At 37.6% G+C, this 23,769-nt stretch overlaps 1 protein-coding gene across 1 annotated transcript in view; it reads right to left on the bottom strand.

Moving 5' to 3' along the window:
* Positions 1–517: 517 nt before the first annotated feature.
* The window catches only part of PAXIP1 (PAX interacting protein 1), a 34,715-nt gene continuing 11,463 nt past the window's right edge, over positions 518–23,769 (bottom strand). Inside the window, exons 4-21 of the mRNA XM_064638346.1 lie at positions 23,682–23,745; positions 22,570–22,683; positions 18,910–19,554; positions 15,501–16,224; positions 14,616–14,710; positions 13,568–13,663; positions 13,103–13,240; positions 11,662–11,783; positions 10,956–11,140; positions 10,774–10,817; positions 8,229–8,296; positions 7,737–7,839; positions 5,423–5,591; positions 3,860–3,960; positions 2,489–2,623; positions 2,330–2,405; positions 1,744–1,803; positions 518–1,308 (exon numbers count right to left, since the gene is read on the bottom strand). Coding sequence (XP_064494416.1) covers positions 1,292–1,308; positions 1,744–1,803; positions 2,330–2,405; positions 2,489–2,623; positions 3,860–3,960; positions 5,423–5,591; positions 7,737–7,839; positions 8,229–8,296; positions 10,774–10,817; positions 10,956–11,140; positions 11,662–11,783; positions 13,103–13,240; positions 13,568–13,663; positions 14,616–14,710; positions 15,501–16,224; positions 18,910–19,554; positions 22,570–22,683; positions 23,682–23,745 — 2,956 coding nt within the window. The 3' untranslated portion in view covers positions 518–1,291. The remainder of the gene's footprint in view (positions 1,309–1,743; positions 1,804–2,329; positions 2,406–2,488; positions 2,624–3,859; positions 3,961–5,422; positions 5,592–7,736; positions 7,840–8,228; positions 8,297–10,773; positions 10,818–10,955; positions 11,141–11,661; positions 11,784–13,102; positions 13,241–13,567; positions 13,664–14,615; positions 14,711–15,500; positions 16,225–18,909; positions 19,555–22,569; positions 22,684–23,681; positions 23,746–23,769) is intronic.

The following is a 23,769-nucleotide window of genomic DNA, read 5'->3' as shown; positions in this document are numbered from 1 at the left end:
ACTGGTAGAGATTTTACCATTCTTGTGATCCTCACACAGCCCCTTACTGCTTACAACAGAAAAGCCAAATACAGGAGTAGCTCAGGATATGGAAACAGCTGAGGAACCAGCGCCAGCAATAACAGGCAACAGGCACAGTACTGACCTCTGTGGGACTTCATTATCTTGACAGTTACCACACTATGTTCTTACAGCAGGAACTTGTCACTCACTTAAGCTCTTTCTTGAACTGAGGCACTGGGAGAAAGGCAGGAGAATCAGTGGTCCAGCACCAGCTGGATTTACACTTTAAGCCATGGCACAAAAGAGAGATTTGAAATGAGCAATTTCCATGATGAGGGAGTGCAGATACTCAGTTGTTCGTATGGCATCAGAGCTGAATGCCTTGCTGATCAGAGAATAAGTGCTTTCAGGATCACTTTTTTATCTACTGGAGTCTAAACTGATAAAAATGGTCAAGTCAGATTATTAGAACTGTTGTGCGTTTTAGAAAATACAACTGAATATAGATTCAGGAGACTGATTTTTTTAAAATTTATTTAGTAAAACTCACTATACAAACAAAAAGTTATCACAACAGTGTAATAGGCAGGGTTGTAGTTTCTCCTTCCTTCAAGCTGCTTCTTTGCCTCAGTAAAAACACATATATACATTTACAACTATTTCCCTTTAAAGCACTGGGATTCATATATTAAAACATATCTGGTAAAATAAGCTTAAAATAATTTCACATTCCTTGGAAAAAGATCTGAGTAATTTACTCTTACCAGAGTGCCATTGCTGCACAGTATTCAAAAAAATGAACAACCACTAAAATATAGAGTAAAACATTTAAAAGTACATTTATTTCAAATGTGGGCAAAATATCAATATAAAAGAAAATAGAGTATAAGAAATAAAAATAAAGTACAAAACATTTTCATCTTCGACATCCATAATTTAATAGATAGCAAGCCCTTTCATTTTTACATCCAAATTACACTTTTGGCTGAAGTACCATAATTTATTTTAAAATGCTTAAAAACGGGCTAATCATGATACCTAAAATGGGCTCTTTTAAAATGGTAGTATAATACAAAACATAGTAAATTATGTTTCAGCATAATAAAATTACACATCCTAAAAAAGATGCAGTTTATTTTTGCTTTCCTGCTTTAAACCACTCATCATCCCTAGGAAAAAACAGCTGGAAAACAGCATCCACAGGAAGTTCTAGTTGCTTTGTACAATGGCTGAACAGCTAGATATAAGGCTCCAAGGATTCCAAAGCAGTAAGGCATTTTACTATCCATCAAGTAAATTTATATGTATGCTTGTTAAGAAAGAACAACTGTAAGAAATGACTGCAAAATACAACTTTTATAATGACACAGAGGCCTTACTGGTCCCCCCACTGCAATTATCAAACAGGGTCTATAATTTTCTTCAGTAAAAAATTATTTTCCTCATCTGAAGTAACTCCTGACAAGTATTTTCCTTAGTGACAAGTTTTTTTCCCTGTTGCCCAATATTTCACCCCTATTCCTTTATGACAACCCTGCCTTCCACCTCCCCTGAAGTATTTCCTATCAAAAAGTAATTCCATTTTGTATTTAAACTAGGGGTTTGGGTGTTAAACTACTCTCCTATCAAGTAAACACTATATATCCTAAAAAATTATAATTAATTTGTTCCTCATTTAAAAAACTTTTAGTAAACCACTCTTCCCTAAGCAGCAGAAAGTCTTCACACAAAAAGGATATGATTCATAATCCAGTGTTTGAGTAAGTACTCCAGTCAGGACAAACTCAGCATTGTGGACATCTGGAAATATCAAAAACATAAGTTTACACCCTACACAGACATTCTGCCTCCTTCTGCAGGTGTGTCAGGAGGGGCCACTATTGTCATTAGTATTAGTAGTATATTATCTTATCTTGTTTCAATTATTAAACTGTTCTACCTTAACCCATGATGTTTACTTTTTTTTTTTCAATTCTCTTTCTCTCTCGTGTTGGGGGAGAGGGAGCCAGGGTATGTTACTTAGTTGCCTTCTGGGCTTAAAGCACAGAATAGGTAATTTTGCCTCACACAGGACTGAAGCCCCAGGTTCAATCCTACACTTCCAGAGATTCACAGTGACCTGCCTATACAATAACTCCATTAAAAATACCTAACAAACAGCTGGGCTCGGATTTCTCCCTGGTTTGCAGGATAGTCCACATATTCCTCTATTATTATCTGAAAGCTTCAAGAATCTCCATACTCATATAATAATAATTGTAAAAAAGGAAAAAAACCCCAAAATAACAGCTATGCCATTGGAATTACAACGAAAGCTTACACATACCTATGCCCCTTGCGAAATATTCTCGACATAAATGTAGGTCATTTTCACAGGAAATCAAGATTATCTCCGGCAAACTCTAAACAAAAGAAACTAATGGTAAGGTCAGAGTAACACGGGAAGGAATTGCCAGTAAATTTTAGAAAGCAACACTCAACACACCTTATTCTGCTTATGCTCCATGAGTTTCCGAAAAGAAGGCTGTTTAGATAATACTTTTCCTCCTGCGCACTCCACGATAGCTTTCATGGTGGAAAGACTGGGACAAATTCCAGGCGTAATGTAAAAATATTTTCCCTAAAAAGAGGAAAAGAAGAACAAGAAAAAACATTATTTTGTTAACTGATTTGTGCAACACATGAAGTTTTATTGTCATGTGACTCCTCTCTTACACAACCACGGGGCAGGCTTTGTAAGCTGGGGTTGGCTATGAGGCTTATGGACACAGATTCATCAGCTGGTGAGTTGTCCTTAATTGCCTCTGATGTTTTCCCCCGGAGGGGCAAACCCACAATTTTGATAAATTTGAAAAGAATAGGTGTGCCCATTTCAATAACTGTAAAATAACAACCAGGAAACCTTCAAATGACCACTATGGTTCAAAAAAAAAAAACCCCAAACCAAAAGTCACTGCACGTGGTAAGACACTTAACAACAATGCTCCTTCTTCAAGCACAGGGACATCTCCAGTGTTACAAAAGAACTTTTACCTTTCAACTAACAGCCAATTTATTACTTCCTGACAAAAAATTATCCTACTACTTTGCTCAAACTGCTACAGGTGATCAGATCATAAAGTAGATTATCTCTGCTTACCAGCTAGGATTAAAAAAAACAGAAAAAAACTTACTATTTACACTGCAAAACTGAGTAAAACATAGCATTCAAACTTAATAAAAGATGGAGATTCTTACTCGTTACAGGTTGAAAAAATACCCTTTTTAGGTGGTTTGCCTCAATAAACAGCCTGAAATTCAGTTTGGCTGAAGAATCTCTAGCAGCTCAGATCTCCAGATCCCTCTCTGCACTGCAACGTAATTTTAACCAGGGGCATGAAAACATCTTGCACCATCCCAGCAAACAGCCTGGTGGAAAGTGGTGTCTCCAAGAAGAATCAGACCAGAACTCCCTGAGACTGAAGTGCAAACTCACTCTCAGACTCCCATTTTCATGGGCAAGTGCTCTGACTACCAGGCTGGTGTAAAAAAGAAAAGAAAAGAAAGAAGGTTCCTTCCATAGGTGGCTTTTCACAAGTAATAGAACAACGTTATAAATTTTGTAAGGGAACAAATACTGTTAATAAGTTGAGCATGTTTTGTTCACACCACCAGGATCCAGTCACTCCACTTATATCCACTCCAATGATGCTCAGGCAGGAAATAGCCATAAAGTCAAAAGTAAAATTTACAACAAGTGCTTCCTGTTATACACCAGTCTGTTTTACTGCCTTCAGATATAAAACCTGTGGTCCCAATGCTGAAACAACCAGGCTGAAAAACTCCAAGTATTTAAATGTCATGTTAAACTGCGTACCTTGAACAGTGGAGCTACTTGTGCTCTCTTTAGAGACTCCTCTAAACTAAAGCAGAAAAGCACCTCAGCTTCAGCATCTCTGAGCACAAAGTTCTGCTCATCTGAAAAAGAAAGACTGAGGATGTAACACACAAAGCACAAACATTCATGTGACCCGTGAGGGTCAGGGTGGCTCTGAATGGAAAACACATTATAATTTTAACATGATTACAATATCCCCTCTTATTATGCACTTTACAATGATGACCCCCAGTTACCTGCAGAACTAAACTGTTTTACACTTGCATACCTAACAACAACCACTGTCCTATCAAGTCCCTTTTTCTAACTTTGGAGGAACTTGCAGCTTTTATTTGTTGAGTCTTTGCAAACAAAAGAGCAGAATAATTAAGTTCAAATTACTGTGACAACTTATGAGAGCCCAGAAATCTTCCCACTTCTTTCACTTGTCCTGTTATTCAGCCAATTTTTTCATTTTTTATTAGGGATAGCATTTCAGTCTTTATCTTTCCACAAAAATCTATGTCAAACACATTTCTAAATCCAACTCAACCCAAAATCCCTAAGCTCAAAGAATAAAGAAAAAATGTATTTTTATATGGAGAACAAATTGGTCTTTCCAAGGGCAATTCTGACGACCTACAAGAGATGGTGTTAATACTCTTCCAAAAGACAAAGGAAACTAGCAGGACAAGTTTTGAAAACAATTGCTACATTTTCCATCATTGTAGCAGGTACAAAACTGGAGGCAGCCCACAAGCTACAAATCAACTCAAATTCAACAGACAAGTGAAGTACTTCAAGTACTAGATCAAAACAGTCATCCTAAATTCCCTGACTTTCTTCATCTTCTAAAATAGCTTTCAAATGAATTGATTTCTCAGTTCACTGATGCTGAGGTAAGCAAATTGCCTTCTTGAGATTTATAAAAATGTTTGCTGGTTTTATTAGCTAATTATCTATAGATTTAAGTCTTTATGATGGTTAGGCAGTGATGTTATATATTTTCTTCTTACAAACAAATTATATAAAAAGCACAAAGCAGTCATAAACCAAATAATCAGCTTTTAAGAAAGCTGAATAATGCAACTACAGGTAAAAATCTACAAACTGGCTACATAAGAAAGAAATACAAGGTTTAACAACATCCAATATTTAATCATCCTAAAGAAAACCTTTTAAGTATGTTTTCTTTCATTTAAGGTAAAGAAACTGTATCAAATCAAATGAAAACTAAATGAAACAAAATGTTCTGCTGAAAGACAACTTGTTTAAAAAAAAAAAATAAAATCAAGCCACAGCTTTACCCAACCATACTAACATAACCTTATAACTCAAGTGGAATACAAACTAGCTGCTGATATAATTATTTAAAAACGTTGCACAACATTCTTCAAGAGGTGTGAACAATGACAGACCTGCTGTAGAATTAAAATCTCTGCTTTTAAAAACTGAACTCTTTAGAAAACCAGTAAGAAACACTGAAGTCGAGACAGTGAAGTATATTTAAATACGTCAATGAACCGTAAGTTTACTATAAGAATTGATACTAATTTAACTTACCAACAAATTTCTGGCATTTGAAACACTCTTCTAACCACTCTGGAGTTACTATGTGCTTGACTACAGAAATTGCTGTCAAGAACTTGACAGTTCGGGTCACTTTACTGGCAATTAGATGGGTACATTTCTGGGCAGAGTCTGCTACTTCACCTCCAAGGATATACAGTTTCTGAAAGTTGTACCAAACACAAATTAAAAGGGAAGAGTTGTTAAATAACTTGAGGGAAAACATAAATAAAAAATCATAACATCACCATCAAATGAAACTAAGCTCCTAATGAAACAGTAAATATAGATTTCTGTGTTACAGTCATTGCTTTACTAAAGTTGATTAATTCTGACAGAATTTACAGCCACTGAAAATCCAGGTATTTCCAGACATAAATATCACCTGGCAAGACTGAAAGCTATTTCCTACTTCTGCAGTTTTTTGATTTTGGGTTTTGCTTTTTTTAAGCAAGGAAAAAACTGTAAGTTACAAATGAAAATCTTTTTTAAGTGAAACACAGTATTGAATTGAAGTAAGCAGAGTATTTATTAAGTTTGCTCTTTTCTGTGGAAGGTATAATAAATGCTGTAGCTACAGCAAACTTCATTTTGTTAGTCTTTTCTTTGAAAAGCATCTCATGCAAAACACATATTCTTTAAATACACTAGCTCCCCAATATATTTTTGACAATACTGAGCAACTATTCCTTTTTCCTTGGTTTAAACTACCAAACCCAACCTAATACATCATAGTTGCTATCTTGTCAGTTAAGACAGTCATTATCTGAAGGGATTAAAAATAAAGCAAATCAGCTGGTGAGGCACATCAGATTACCATGGGTGTTAAGAGACAGAATGCTTCCCTTTTAAAAATTTTAAATATGAAAAAATATTTGGACAGCTTTAGTAACTATGCACCATGGATTTCTGATTTTCTATGGCAAATATTTTGCACAAATAAATAGAAACCCCACCAACATCTAAAGTATAAATTTTTAACATACTAGGGTGATTCTGTTGTATCAGTCATTGGGAGTCCCCCAAGCAAGAAAGCCTAAGGGGTGTATTGGAAGCCCTGAGAGGTCTCTGGCAGCCCTGTGTACTCTACTGCACTGATAATGATGAACACACAGGATAGACAGGGACAGTGCTTTAAGCTCTTCTTTACCATGTTTGCTTTGATGGTTTGCATAAAGATGACACACAAAAGTATTATTCAGTGGCTCAACCTCTCCACTATTTATTTCCTTCAGGGCATGTATGAACACTCCCCTATAAAAGGCAAAGGCTGCTATTCCTATGTTCACCTCAAACACTTATATCTATGAGTGCAGATCTTGCAAGATTTCCATTCTGACATGCAAGGAACCCTTTGGGCACACAGGTAAAAATACTGCCCTGCCCCTCCATCTCAAGAAGATGAGAGGTATCCAACCCCAAACCCTGCAAAATCTTGATGGCATCAGCACTGCCAGGTTTAGATTCAACTTCACAAGCCTTGAGGCTGAAGTTAATTTTTGATATTTGTGAGCCATAACAGATGTTACCAAAACAGATTCTCTATATAATTAACCTGGTACCAACATGACCGAAAGTGAGGAGCTGACACTGGAACTTCATGGGATACACTGAAAAATATTTTCTAACCCAAAATATTTAATATCAAGTTTCAAATGCAAACACTGCAAGGGGAAAAAAAACTCCCAAGTCCAACTACTTTAAAAAAAGAAAAGTTTAAGTGTAATAAAGAAAGTATTAGATATTTTTGAGCACACCAAAGTGGTGCATATTTCTAAGAAATGTAGTGGACTCAAATTAGGCCTCACTTACTTCTCATTATCTGAATGTTGTGTATTATTTAGAGTTAAGTTTTGGGACACTCTATATTAGGGAACCTCAGTAGGAACTTCTCTCACACCTGCCATAAGCTTTATTATCAGCTTTCTTTGAAGCATTTGGCAATACAGATAGCAACTCCACTAGAATAAACTTGGGTCTTATCCAGCACAATCATCACTACTTTTCTCACCTAATTTTGGTAATGAAGTTTGATGATTTAAAAACAAATGTATAAAGGGCTTTCTTGCTTTTTAAAGCAATCATACAGAAAGTAAAAGCAAGTAGCACATTAGTATGTAGTTAACTAAAGCGGAACAAATAAAACTCATTTCACATAAAGTCATTTCACAAACTTTAACCTAGGCCCAATCAGTATGGGTTTTATCCACTAGATGTATGCTAATCAAGTCTCAGCAAAAATTCAACATCAACAAAAAAGTTAACAAATGTTTCAATGTAGTTCACAAAAGATAAGCCTGAAAGTTACCTTAATGTACTGTTGCACTTGCATAGGTTCAAATCCTGTGAAGAGCACCATTGGTGTCAGCTCAGGGGTGAGTTTTTTAGTAGGTGGTGGCAGGTCTTCAATCCTGCAAAATACAGGAAATACAGCAGAATGTGATGTTTGGGCCCAAAGCTGTGTAATTACAATTTTGAAATCAAACAAGCACACTCTTGCAATTTTTACCAACGGAATGACCCAGATGAATGAGAATTAGGCAGGATTTTTTCTGAAATAAAAATCACCATGCTGAGAACAGGGCAAATTCTCCTGTTTCTGTTCTCTCCCACTTCTCTTACTACTTCATGCTCTAGTTATTGTTTTATTCCTGCCAGTTGAGTGGCTGGCAACACACAAAAAACACTGATAAGTTATTTCAATGAGTAGCCCACAGGCTGGAAGCAGCTGAGGGCCACCTGAAACTTCCAAGGAAAAGTCAATTAAGGACTATGGGCATTGACTGCTCTCTGTTCTTACCTTGCTCTTTTGGAAGACGGCTGAAGACTGGATTCATTTTGCTTTGGTTTCAAAGGCAACCTCACCCCCTGAAATCAGACCATGTGCATGTTTATATCTGAATTGAGCAGGGAAAGCAACTTCTACTGTGAAAGAGGAAAGCTGTACGACCATATTTTAGACTATATTCAAGACAATTAAACAAATGAAAATGACATGAACACATGGTGCACCTGCTGCTTACACAACCTGCCCCAGAGCAAAGCTGGGTGTTGACCAAAGCTTCTCCACAAACCTATGTAACCATGTGAGTGTACACCAAATAAAATATTGTGGGACTTTTTTTTCTTTTAAATAACACAGACAAACATAAATGGAAACCCCAATGAATTAAATGAGAAGGAGACTGAAAAGCCTGCCCATTTGTTAAATACATGAAGACTACAATGTTCTTCCTGCTGCTAAATATCATGGAGAGGTAATATTCAAAAAAACCCCTGTTTTAAACTCATGTTCCCTAACTACATAAACAAAAGCTGGATAGACACTCCCACCTCCCCAGTACCAGATCAGCCTCTAGAGCATGTGCCCAGGGTAGAGACGTGCAGCTTTTAGGCTCTCCTTGGCCTGAGAAACTTGAAACCACAGCTCCCAGGTGAGGTGTGTGACATCTATTCCTTCTTAACCTTCAAATCGACACCTGATACTTAATTAGGAATGTTAAGGGTACAGGACCACAAAAGACAGGCACCATTGTTCCAGCCTTACTGTGAGGATGTTCCTCTGGGAGGAACAGGCCACAGGGGTTTGTTCCCTGCTCTCAGCGACAGGCATTTTTATGCCAGACAACTGCTAGGATGAGCAGCTGGAAAGAACAGTGCATGCATCCACTTTTTGATAGACATTTCAACCATGAAAATGCAAGAGGTAGGTGGCATCAACTCTGTCTGACAAGAGAGCTGTCCTCACAAGAGGACCCCAAATCCCAGGACAAATAGAAATGCCTACAGTGAAGGCAGTGAAGTACCTTGTCTGGCACTTCCACATGTCCAGCATTTTCTATTTCCAAACCATATTCTTCCTGTGCGGGCACCCTGAGGGCACCTGGACAGGACTGTCGCCAGAAGTCCCTTTCAATCTAAGTTACAAAATTCCCACTTCACATGGACAAGAAGGGTCCTCATATAGTAAATACAGAAGAGGAGGTACTAAATTAGGCACCTGACCCCTAAGGTCTCTCCATTGGCTACAAAAGACAAGGCATTGACCACTACATGGTCTGACTGACCCCCCCAAGGAAGGTATGTGTACAATTTTAAAATGAGCTCAACTGTAGTGTGGATGCAAAGGGTGGTGGTTAATAAACTCAAATCAGAGTTAGTTAAAAGCTATTTTAAATACTAATAGTGCATACTGAATCTCCTCAAGGATTTTTTATCTTGAAACAGTAAAATGTATTCTTCTTCAGGAAAATATGAAGAACACAAATTTTTAAAAGCATTTAGTTTTTTAAAAATTAGTTTCCTATGGGGCCACAAAACAATTCCACAGGGGTCTGTAAGAAAAATGTTTTAAACTTATGGTCAGGAATACATTAGTGGCTGTTTATAAAGCTGAAAGGTATTAAAGCAACAAACAGTGTGCTGAATTTCCATTTAAAGCATTAGTACAAATTAAGTTATAAGAGTTACTAAGCATCTCTTTTCTGAAGAGTTTACAGAGTGATCCACAACACCAGAGGTGTGGTAAAATGTTTTTGTGCAATATAAAATGTTATCTGACAGCCACCTGCTGTACAAATGAACTGAAAGTTCACCAGCCTAAACTGGGATCTATCTACATGAAGACACACTGGAAAAAGTCATCAAGTATAAATCTGAAATGGGAAAATTTACAATACAAAAGCTGAAGCAGTTTTCTACATATTCAGAACAAGCTGCAGTTTCCATCTCATCTCTTACATGATGAGAAATCTCATGTTTTGCATGTTTCACAGATACAAGACATTTAATTTTTGTCACATAGGGTATCTTTTTTAAGGTACAATTCTTCTTTGTTGATGTCCACTACTTCAGGACACTTTTTAATGCATGGTATATGCTTAAATTCTAAAATAAAGTAGTTCCACCATTAATTTACATTATCCATTTTTTTTAAAATTTCATCAGTATTTAACAAAATTCTTACTGATTTCAGGTCTTCTGTCTTAAAAACCTTTATGTGGTCTCATTTTCACAGTGTTAGGTACTGACTCAAAAAAATACTAAGCCCTTTCTAGAGGTCTGATGTAGCAACTGAAGAGTGAAGCACTAGCCCAAGATGTGTCAATGGCAACTTTGTCTTGTACACCCACTGCAATTTCTTAGTTCTGCAAAAGATTATTTCTCAGATTTCTCAAAATAAAATAGAGAGAACATTAGCAGAAAGTACCACCAGGAGCTTCAGTACAGGTCTGTGTAAGTCTCTGTGACATGTTGCTCACACCACATACATGTGTTCACACGTTAAAAACACTAGGAAGTGAATCTTATCAAAATAGCTCTATATATACAATAATTCAACATACCATTAGAAGTTCTGGTGACACTTTTAGTGGGACTCTCCAAGCATCTGTGGAATGGAGTAGAGAACAGAAATGAAACCAAGTTATTTGCCAAGTTATTTGTAACAGAGGACACACGCTCCTATCGATTGAACAGGCACTTACAAATGCTACAGAGCACAGGATTTTGTGACTGGAACTCTTACCCAGGAGGTTGAGCACTAGGTGCTGACTGGGAGAAAGCGGATCCTGGAGGTTGAACACCGTGTACCGGCTGTGCTGGATCTGCCGCAGGGCCTCGAAGTTTCCCAGCAGGATGTCACAGAGCCACTGCGCGTTCACACACGGGATCCTCCACTCCTTGGCTTTCTCGTACTTCAACCCGTTGGGCCTTATTGTTCAGAGGTGAAGAGAAAGGATTGTATTGCAAGGAAATAGGTGAAACAGCAATTTCTAATAATAAACCTAAAATGCCGGTATTTCTGTTATCTGCTCTAACTGTGACAGAGTAGATAGTCTGAAAAATACTTTTGTTCTGTGTGCTAGAGCAAGTCAATTAGAGGAGAATTTCTGCCCTAAATGGAATCAAGTTAGACCTGGATTTACATTTTCCCTCCTCTAACATTTAAAAAAAAATACATATTTTACTTATAGTTGATGCAAGAGTCGGCATCCCTTATGAAATACTATAAAATAGCAAAATCAGAAATTACTTTTGCCTGTCTTCAGAAGGCCAAATTTATCAGATAATGTGCTGTAATTTAGTTCAATGAACAACATCACTAAGCTTATTGCTATCGAATTGCAGAATTGATTAGAATTAACACTCTTACAATGAGCTGTAGCCATCACCTCACATCCAGAAAAGCACTGCCTGGCACCAGGCTGCTGAGAAGGTGATAGAGCACTTACTCTTTGCAGATGAGAACTGTATTGCTGCGACACAGGTAGCCCGTGTACTTGGCACCTGCTAGGTAGGCCATCAGCTTGAGGTCATCTCTGTCACTGTCAACAAATCCCGTCACACAGATTATCTGCAGACAGAAAGAGACAGTTATAAATACCTGAACATGGACAGTACTTACAGAACACTCCCGTGGAAAAGATTTTTCCATTACTAACATTTTTACATTACAGTGAAATACAGAGTATCAAAAGTGTGGCATATAAGCATATACTGTATACAAACAGTACAATTTAAAAGTGATTTGTTTACACTTAAAAATTTCAGGTTTCTAGCACCAGTACTGACTCAGGAAGAATAATTTCCATTCTTCTGGTCATTTTTTTCTCATTTACAGAGACTGTAGTTTTATTAGGAAAGAGCTCAGAGCTAATTTGCTTCTCACGTCCCATCTCTTCCTTGTGCTGCTGTTTATATTCAGGCAGAGAAATGTTTACCCTTACTTGCTCTACTACACTTTTTAAAATCTCCTGAAAGCTGTGCTTTATTCTGCCATGAAGCCAAATAAACTGTGCCAGCTGATCATAGGTGGTGAACTATAATTCCACATCTTCCATTATTTTTAATCTTGCCAGGTTTTCATTTTCACCATTCTCTCCTTTTCTTTAGGAAAAGGCGACAGTAATTTTGTTTAAATTATGTTTATTACATTACATATTACATTTACCACTAACCACTGTGTTCACATGCATGTTGTTATATTCTGATTTTCCCAAATCTGTACTTCTTTCTGAACAGGCCATCATCCTGTATGTCTGCATAAGTATGAAGAAATCCAGTGCCAAGACATATTTTGGACACCTTGTTTTATACAGGACAGTGCATTTTAAGATGCATCTGAATGAACTAAAGTTTTTCAACCCCACAAAATTCCACTTCCCCAGTCTCCTCATTGCACAGGCTACTGGAAGTGTGGCTTCCTATTCTCTGATTACCAGCACGGGCTTCCTTTTTTGATATTTGTTAAGCATTGACCCAGAAAAATAAAAACTCTCAAGAAAAGGCTCTCAAAATATTGGGTTATGGTAGAGGCAGCACATACTGTTAGATGTGCTGTTAGTAAAAAGCTATGCAGCTTGGATTCCTGCCATCTTGCTATGTGTCACTCATGCAATCTTTGCCCCTCGGTGTCTGAGAGAGTAACTCACAAAGGCAGGTGTTTCCCCTCACCACTCTGAGCTCAATGAGACTTGCAAAGCACTCAAACCACCTGGCAGCACAAACCACATTAACGCAGTACCCAGACACTAACAGAAGCTTTTCTTCCAGGGCAAAAGAAATGTGTATTTTGCTTTGAGTGAGCACTTTCTAGCTCTGTTTTAACACTGCTCATGTAACGAAGCAGGCAATGAAGGAAGCATTCTTTAGAAGTGAGCTTTTCCCTCTTACATGTTGAGAGCATGGCTTTCCTCCCGGTGGAAATGCCACTGGGAAATGAAGGGCTCGATGAGGTGGGACCATCTTTTTCTTCTTCAAGATTGCGTTCAGCCAGTGTGCTGTAATACATCTCTTCCTTTCCCTTAAAGCCTGTGAACACACAAACAGCTTTTAAAACCCCAAACACACATTCATTTTACTTTACACTTTTTTTATAACTCAAAGCTTTGATTTTCATTGTTTGTTTTTCTCTACTTTTTCAGGATCCTCCTTCTCAGAGAGTCTTTTTTAGTGGAATAAGTCTGCTACATGCACTACGAAAGTTTGCACACCAAAACCCACAAATCATAAAAAAGCACATAAAGAAAAACTTTTAACTTTGTACTTGCAATCTAAGCATGAAGCACACAGAGAATTTTATTACTTTCCAGCAATAAAATGAAAGCATGCTCCAATACAGGCTACCAGTTTGCTTACCTGAGCATACATGTTACTGACTTGGCTTTCACAGAGAAGGTGAGTACATCTGCTTGTCAGAGTAGGGTCCACTGTCCCACCATGTGCTTGGATGATCTGGCAAGAGAGCAAACCCAGAACTTCTAATGTATAACAGTTTTTAAATTACCTTAAGAAACAAAAAGTCTGAAATCAAAGTCTACTCTTTAGGACACCGCCACCATTAGCACCATTTCACTGAAGAGTTACCCCCCAAAACCAGGTTTGTTATCTAGCTTAAGAACATTCTTGGAAACAAAAAACAAAATTAAATATGCAGCTTTTCTCTGAACAAAAAGTCTATTTTTTAGAATAAATGGAGAAAAAAAAGCAAAATAAAGATATATAAACAAAAAAAAAATTCTCACTTTTTAATTTTTTTGCAGTATAACTATTAAACAATTTTTCATGAACTATTCAATTCTATCTTAGCAATAAACACAAGTGCTGTTAGAAATGTCAACAGCTTACTTGATTATGCAAAATTGTAGGGAAAATTCAACTATAAAATCCATCAGAAGTTTCTGAAGAACATCAAAGTCCTCTTATTTAGGAAAGGATACAATCAGATTTTTCTGAAAAATAGAAGTTGGCAAAAAAATAGAAACACTCTATTCTTCCATCGTATTCACTCAGGTGGATACCTCACAGGCTAAGAAATGCCAAAATTATACGCAAAAAAGAGTCTTTTTATACAATGAAGTTAAAGACAGATAGTGATGCTATATTACATTTGCTGTATTACAGCTGATTAAAAGCATAAATAACTGGGAAATAATTAAGGTTGAAACTTATTAACTCATGTTCTGACTGAAGACTTAATTTAACCAGGCTGCACACCTAAAGCATTTTTATTACTTTTTCTGGTCAGCAGCAGTTGAAAAATGGATTTTAGGTTGTAACAGAAGAATTACACCAAAGGGTGCCTAAAGAAAAGTGAACAGTGCTGACACACTTCCAGTGATTTCTTTTCAGATTTAGGCACTATGATATTATGTTATAGTTTTTTAAAAATACAGCAGAATCTTACCCGTTTCCAGGTCGCTAACAGCTGTTTGTCAGACATCTGTTCTGGGTAATCAGCAATTGCAAAGACACAGCCCAGTAGGAAATACTCTTCTGGAACTGGAATAGTTTGGCACACAAAAGAACAGACAATTAAATACTTACAAGTCTGAGGAGTTAATCTCAGAACATATTCGCTACACTAAGCTTTTCCTATTACCAGGTTATAAACTTCACTCAATTTTAAAGTGCACTTCCTTGAAAAAAGTAGGATACAACATTTCAAAGCTGAAAGCCTTAAAGGCACAGTTCAGTCCAGGGACTGATTTTGTTCTGGGTGTTTTTTTTCCTGGATGAAGGGAGGTTAAAGGGGCAGAAGGAAGGGTCACTAAAAGGAAAACATAAGACAACTTCCTCTTTTACAAAGATTAGCTATGAATAGCCAAAACAATAAAAAATATTTCAGTTCTACTAGCATGGACAGAACTCAAAGCAATGCGTGACAACTTTCTGATACTGAATCTTCATTATTTACTAGTATTTGCAAAATTTTACCTGTCTTTCCAGTTCTTATTCTGCTGGAAAGCTCCCCCCCTTCCCCTCTTCCAAATGAAAATAAAAACATAAACCAATGACAGTGTGCATAGACTAACACTGTACTGATAGTGCAATTTATGTACTTGTGTATATATTTGAAAAGAGAATGTTCTCAGCACTCTCATGTTTTTCAGATTGCCGGATCATCCTTAGTTATTATTTAAGTATTAAAAATTAGTAAAACCAATTCTGAGCCATGAATGGCATTTCTTACAATCCCATCCTGCAAACACAGCACTACTTTTTCGACATTCTAGCCCACATCATGTCATTCACCACTTTTTTCCAGGATCAGAAGGCAATAATTACTAACTCTCCACTGCTGGATCGTGCCCAAAAAGCGGTTGCTGCTGCAGTTGTTGCTGTTGCTGCTGGTGGTGTTGTGGCTGCTGGGCTGGAAGCTGATGCTGTAGTGCCTGAGGTGTCTGAGTCAAGTGCTGTGCAGCCTGGTTCTGCATCTGCTGTTGCTGATGCTGTTGGTGCAGTCGCTGTAAGTGCTGCTGCTGCAGTTGCTGCTGCTGATGTTGCAGCTGTTGCTGTTGCAGCTGCTGCTGCTGCAGGTTCTGCTGCTGCAGCTGTTGCAGCTGTTGCTGCTGCTGCTGCAGCTGTTGCAGCTGCTGCTGCAGCACATGCTGCTGCTGGAACTGGAGCTGCTGCGGAGGGCGGTGCAGCTGCTGCTGCGCGTGGAGCGGCTGCTGCGGGAACTGGAGCTGCTGCTGGGAGAACTGGTGCTGCTGATGGACTTGCTGCTGCTGGGGAAACTGGTGAGGCTGCTGCTGCTGGAAAGACTGCTGGGGGATCTGGGGTTGCTGCTGCTGCTGCTGCTGCTGCTGCTGCTGGAGCTGCATGAGTTGTTGAGGTTGAAGGTGTAAAAGAGGATGGTGCTGTTGCTGCTGTGCTTGATGTGACTGCTGCAATAAATGTGTCTCTGGTGTTAGTTTCACTTGACTAAACAGCACCACATTTGGATGTCCCTGTTGGCTATGATTTACTTGTTGGTCTAAACTTTTTGTAGGTGCTGAAAGTGATTGTAATATCTAGAAAAACAAAGATTAGTTTTGTGACCTTTTGGTTGTCATTCAGTTTTAAAACTATTTAAAGAACTACTGGGAAAACACAATTCCTAAAAGAAATGAACCCTATGCTTAAATACCTTGTGAATTAAACACAAATCTTTAACTGCTAATAGCAAAATGAAAAGATAGGACTTACACAAAGAAAAGCATTGAGCTGCAAGTGGCTCCTAATAAAAGGCAATGCACATTTTAGCAAAATTTAAGATTCAAACCCATCCCTGTATTATTGATGATTTCTTCAACAGCATTGTGACTCTTAACACTATATGAATAATTACACTAATCAACTGTAATATTAATTTTAAAAACCTGTTAGTCTATTAAGATTTTATGTCCACAGTCTTATTTTCATTGAAAATTGCTAATGATGCCTCCATTAATTAGTGCTGTTTTGAACTAATTCAGGAATATACGGCTTTTTAACCAGAATTCAAAAAAACAACAAAAAAACATTGGTCTGCTGAGTACTAATGGTTTCTTGGGAAAAAAAAAGAACCTAACCTATCCATACTTAAGAATAATAGGTTTTAGGTTCATATAGAGTGCTGAAGTAATCTGGAATTTAATTTAATTTTTAGATGTACAACTCACTGTTAAGAGAGAAATCATTTCACACTAAGCAGACAAATTACCAAGTGAATTCTTAAAGAATCAGAAAAGGGAAAATTAGGCAAAGTTCTAATAGATTAGGATGAGTGCTACATATTTATTAAAATATTTTAATATAAACTACCTATTAGAAATGAGAAGGAGCTACAGGAAATTCTAGACTTGCCATTCATAAAGCCTTTTAAATATGAAATCAGCTTTGGTGAATCCTATTTCAACATACACAGTGTCACCTTCAGCAACGTGAGTGTGTGAGAGGTATCAAAGCCCATCACTAAAGCACAAAGCGAATTAACTGGATCCTCTCAACGAGATGTCCATCAACTCTCCACCAGAGGTGGCTCAAGTGTTTTTACACACAAAATATCTCAGGTGTAATCCAGAGTAATTCTGATGTGGTTGGTACAGCACACATGTACAACCATGATTATGAATGCATTGCCCATCGTTCATGTCCTGACAGCACCACAGTGTAAACATTCATTAACTAAAAATAACACACGAAATAAAAGAATGTTTCTGTGGCACAGTATGAGGAGCTGTTCTCCACTAAGAGTCCCAGAAGTCAAAATTACAGAAGCTTCAGGACACTTATTTCAAAATAAAGGCATAAAACTTTAAAAAGTATCCTAGGGCTATATTCAGAAAGTAACTTTGTATCTGCAAAATGCCTTATTTTTAGAGATCTTGCCATTCTGCAGAAATCTGAGGTTCAAATAAACCCCTAACTTTCCAAGACTGTGCACCGAGCCTTGCACTCATGCAGGACACAGAGGACAAAGGAAATTATAGGGCAAAAGGTAGAACTGGTAATTCCTCCCTCTAGGAAGCAGATTCACAACTATAAGATGCAAAGCCTTTCTCCAGGTGCTGGAGCTGGCACAGTGACCTCCACAGCAGCCTGATACAGCACTTGCTACAAAGCCCTTGCACACCAGTCCAACTGCTATTCCAACAGACTTTGGGAGAACAGAGTGTAGCCAAACCACCACCAACTGCCCTGGAGCTCTGTGAATATCACTGACAGAGAAACACTTGCACAAAGGGTGTTTGATAGCACAGTGACCGGGCTGTAGGTCTGATGCTCAACGCTGGTGCTTTTGCTCAACCTCTACCCAAAAGTCTCAGCCCTTAAGCAATTTCAGCCACCAACAAGAGGGAACTAAGATTTAAAATGAAGCCTGTACTTCCACTCCATATTCAGAAATCATATAGACAGCAAAGGACCAACATTTCTGAGGGACTCCACACTCTGTGTTTCAGTACTGGCTGGAAGCCACTGTACTACTCAGGCACCTTTCAAAGTTTTACCATCAGATGAACAAGCAAAGAAAGGCACCAATTCAATTACTTAAATGTCTAACATTTACCAGCACTTATTTTTCTCATGCTCCCTTCCCATACACATCTAAGGATCTCAATGCTGCAAGTGCAGCATGCTCACTTGCTTTTTTATTTTCTTCTAGAAATAAAGTCAATACAAGAGCTGCAGTTATTTCAATACGCAAGTGGCATAAGAAGGTGTAAGTCCGGACTTCTACATCATAATCCTGGCTATACTATATAACAACTTAATGATGCCCAGCAGAACAACAGTCTAGAACTGAGCCTACTCTGGGAACAATCAATTTCACAGTTTTATGTGTTTATAGCACAAATAATTCCTTGCACTGACTGAAAAGCTTGAAGGGTATGAAAACAGGTTTCCCAAACTAGCAAAATAATTCTAAATTAATGCTTTTTTCTTGTTGCTCTTATCAAGAAATCATTACTGAAACTCTAAACCACGCTGTAGTTAAACACAGCTTTACTCTTCCAAACATTTTCTCCAGCTGCATTCTTACTTCTATGAACCTGCTAGGAATGAAGTTACTTATTACAGGGAGGTTACGAATTTGGCCAGAACTCCAATACTCTAGACTCTTTAAGTTCTAACTGTGGACACTTTAAGAACAAGAAAAGGAAACTGAAGTTCTTGGATACGATAGCTCCTAAGAGAAAGTCCAACAGCTTATAAATGAAAAATCCAACACTTACATGTGCTACATTTGATGGTCTATTAATCTGCTGAATATCAGCACTATTAGTAATGTTCCTTAACGTCCGCACGGCTGGACTCCACGTGGCCATCATTTCCTGTCGGTCAGAACTTTGGGCACCTTGTACCGAAGCCATGAGGTTGCCCCTCATATCTGGAGGCAAAATGTTACCTGGCACTGGTGGGACATTGGCACACAAATTAATTAACCCAGAGTCTTTCCCTTGAGGCAACCTACGCTTTGCTGCAGATGCCTGTGGGACTTCAGCTGGTGTCCAATTCAAATTCCTCTCTTGCTTTTCTGGAGAGGAATCTGAAGAATCATCAAACATCAGTTCCCCTTTTGGCTTGTCAGCAGTAGTAGATTTTGGTGAGAAAACTTGATCACCCAAAGGTGATCCTTCTCGAGAAGATGCTGGGCTTGATAATTTTTCATCAGTACTAGCTTCATTTTGTGAGTCTTGTTCTTCATTTTCTGCTTCTTCCTCCTCTTCTTCCTCCTCCTCTTCTTCCTCTTCGTATATAATCAAACGAGGATGATAAGGAGTCTCTTCTTTTTTACCCTTATCAGTTATAGAATCCAGTACCCAGTCTGGGGTCACAATTTTAATGCTGTCCCGTTTATAAGCACATTCATATTTTTCCTGAGGGGAAAAAAAAAAAGAAAAAAAAAGTTTTTATTTAAAGACAAAAAATCCCAAATAACTTTTCTGAGTGCAGAGCTAGAGCATGGAGAGGGAGATCACAGGAGGCTGTCCAAAACCAGAGAATAATCTCTCCCAGATCCAACAGGACACTACACTACTGTGCAGAACCACAAATTCCAAGAGATTAAAACAAAATTCTCCACATTTACAGTATAAAGGACTCAGAAGGCACAATTGCAGAAGGTGATGTCTTCACTTGTATAACTCTTCTCTAACCCAGTCGCCAAAAGATTTGAAAATAATGAAATTTGGTTCTGAAAAAAATGAAATTTGGTTCTGAAAAATCCTTCAGAATTCCTGCAGCAGTCAATACATCAGCAGTCAATACTAAAATGCAGGTGATTTTAGGTGGACATTATGGTGAGTTTAAATACAGTTTATACTTACATTTCGTCCACTAAAATAAAAGGTAAAAAAAACAAAAACAAAAACAAAATGCATCTAGGAAGAAAGTCAGAATTTAATAATAAAGTAGAGACAAATATTTACAAGGTGGTCACTGAAAAAAAATGCATTTCAACAGAAATACAAATCAGAAACCAGTCAGGTATTTCCCATACACCTTCTCAGAAGTTGCAAACTGTAATGTTGCCCTCAACTACAAAGTTACATTCTGTCCAATATTACCTAAATCCATTTCAGTGCAAGGTTACAATGTTGACAAAGTAGAAAATTTTATCCCTCCCTCCTTCCTTCTCATTTCATCATTTGAAGATATATACCAATCTTACAGAATCAGTGTTGCATTTATTCAAACATCTTTTTGACGGAAACCCCTCAATATATCAAAACAGCAAGGGAAAAAAAAGGAAAACTTTCTTTAGAAAATTTGAAACTAATTTCAGGATCTAATATTTAGAAGTCGTTGAACTGGGATTTTCTTTGTATGTCAAACAATATAAGTTAAAAACAAGCACATTCAGAGGAAATTAATTTAATTTAATGATTCTCTAGAGTTATTTCCTACAATGAAACTGTCATTCATACCCAATAAAGAGACTAGAGATGAAATCAAGTTTACTTGCTGACATGCGTTATTATTCATTCTTGGTGGTGAGAATTATTAACAATCTTGTTTTATCATCTTGTGTCTAGTCAAAGCAATCATTCAAGTTTTCCTAGTGACAAAACTGTTCTTGTTACAAACTGCTGCAGATTCCCTTGTAGTAGTGTGTCACAGCAGCAGGACTGGAAGGACTTTAATCATCCCATAGAATTGTTCCCATTCAATGATTATGTGAACTAAAATATTTTTATCCTATAGAAAGGAAATGCTAATTCATAATTAGCTAATAGAGACAACTAGGTTGGTGTTGAATATACCCCTCTAAACAGTCCACAGGAGAAAGATCATGTGTTTAAAAAAAAATCAAAACAACCCACACACACATCCACCACAAAAACCCCAACTCTACAAAGGTTCTCACATTTTAAAGAAGAAGCAACAATTTCCCATGTCCACACTTTCTCTTCTCCCATTGCCAGCCTATGTTTTATTCTAATACATTTCCCTACGTAGGCACACATAAATTTACTGTCATTCTACTAGCCACATGTTTTTATCTTATCTTAGATAGTTTACATTAATTCCAAAATATTAAACGGGTCATTGGTGGGACAATAATATACTCAATTTGTATAGAACAACATGAGGAACTTGACAAAGTTTCACAAGATTTAGGTAAGGAGGTACAGAACCTGATCTTAGAGTTACTCATATTCAAATAACTAAACTGTGTCATACTCCTTCCACTGATTTGAAATTTAAAAAAAAGAGGATGGAAATGTGCTCATGTTCTTAAAGGACAAAAAGTAAAACACAAAATCCAAAGCTTGCTCCGGGCACCAGATGAACTAAAAGCACCCATGCAATCATTTTTAAGTGAGCTTCAATTTATTTAAAATATTTTCAGTCTCTGAACTAACACACTAAATCAATTACAAGTATATTTGTTCCTCAGGAAGAGGAATACCTGAACAGTTCATGAAGTTTCAGTGAACTATTTACACCCAAAGCATTACTGCCACTGTAGTACAGGAGGCTATTCTGCAGTGCTCAATGCTGCCTTTAGCCAGTTACTTGATCTTCCTGATGCAGTTTCTCCACCTGCATAAGGACAGCAGCATTTGATTTCCCACATGGGAATAAGAAATCAAATGACAGTATTTAAACTAGAGGAAGCTGTGGACCTCCCAAAGGGTAGAGAGGCCTTACAGAGATTTGGATACACCAAAAAGCTGGGCCATCACCAACCACATGAAATTTAGCAAGAGGAACCATCAGATCCTGCACCTGGGATGGCATATCCATGATTTCAGGTACAAAGTGGGGGATAAGAGTCTGGAGAACAGCCCTGCAGAAAGGCATCTGGGGGGTTGGGTTGGTAGTTGAATATGAGTGTGCCCTGGCATGCAAGTGGGACAAGCCTGTCCCGGGTGCATCAAGCACAGCACTGTAGCTGGCTGAGGGAGGCACTGTCCTGCTCTGCCTTGTGCTGGTCAGCACACAACGATAAACACAAGAAAAAACCCGTTCCTCCTTCTGCTCTCTTTATTCCTTTCTCCCTCTTAACATTGAAGGGCATTCTATGCAATTTTTCAATTTCATCCTTCATTTTCTTCACTGATTCCGTATCTACAAATTTACAAATCACAAACACTATTGACTATGACATGTCAAAATTAGATTAAGACAAACAGAACAAAGAATAAAATTAAAATTCTTTGTTCAAACAGGAATGGTAGGAAACTGAACAACTTTTGAATTAATCATGCTTAAAGCCATGCAGAAAATAAGTATGCTCTGAAGAGCTGCAATGCATAATTGTGCTGAATTTAGTTGTTAATGAACGGCCTTAAGAATTCTAACTTCAGGGAGTTGGAAAATTTCTGATTATTCAAAAGCAAATGAGAGCTACAACAAGAAGAACCGTACATGTAATAAACTCTTACCCCCTTTGGCTCAGGCACAATCAAGTGAGTACACTTCTTATTGAGGCTCAGCTGGCAATTCCCTCCATAAAAAGTAATCAAAGCCCACAGCGTACTTCGGTCTTCAGAGGAAACCTAAAAGGAAGGTAAAAAAGCCTTTTAGTTCTACACACCCAGCTGTCTTCAGCTGGAAGAATTTTACTATAATACATGACACACCATTTATAAGTCTGGCTAATGTATTACCTATAACTTTTAAATACCAAATTAGCATGGAAGTTACAGAGAAAAACGGTGACAAAGACATACAACAAGAAAAAAAACCTCTAAATAATAATTCTTAACCCATGCAGAGAAAATAAAAACACTCTTCACTCCTGTAAAACTCAACACTAGTATATCACCCTCCACTAGAGAAAAAAAGTTAGTGATCAAGCAAACTGGAGTTATTTAGCTTGGACAATCTGTATAAAATCATTAAACAGAATTTTAACAAGTAGACTAAATTAACAGCCTGTGTAAAGAACCAAAGTGTTTATTTCTTACAATTTATGTCACAGCAACGTCCCCCTCCCATGCTAAGAAAGCCACATGCATTGAAGCCATTACCAATGAGAGTCAGTGACAGTATTACAGTAATAACTGGTTAAAAAGTCTAAAGCACACTCACACATCTATTCCATTAGCACCTGGCCCTGATCCTGTGTCTGCACTCACTCTGGTGACAGATCTACAGAGCTGCCTATGAACACAAGCCATGGAAGCACCACCCTTCCACTTGTTTTACTCACTGGAAGTAAAGTTTTCAGTGCATTAGTAGCAAAACATGTTGACTGAATATTATATTAGTGCAGAAACAGAAAATGCAGAATAGGAGCAAAGACTTTGTAATCCAGTGTACTCTGCATTTGAGAATCATCATACAGCTGAATAGAAGATAAATTACTGACTGAATGTTCAGTTTAAATTGTTCACGGCCTCATTTTCAGCGAAAAACTGTCAGGTGATAATTCACCTAACATACAGAAAAAAAGTCACAGTACAACAGAAAAACTGGTATCCTTCCTCAAAAAAACAAAGCATCACAAATATACTGTACATTGGAGGAGACTAATATATGGTTCACTTCTTACCTGAGAGAGACAAGCAGTGACTCCAAAAAAGATCTGACATGATTCTGGAGAAAAGCCATTTACACTGGAAAGCAGATGTCAAGGATGC

This window comes from Pseudopipra pipra, chromosome 1, assembly GCF_036250125.1.
Source record: "Pseudopipra pipra isolate bDixPip1 chromosome 1, bDixPip1.hap1, whole genome shotgun sequence".
Taxonomy (NCBI): Eukaryota; Metazoa; Chordata; class Aves; order Passeriformes; family Pipridae; genus Pseudopipra; species Pseudopipra pipra.
This window is presented reverse-complemented; position numbering and strand designations above follow the sequence as displayed.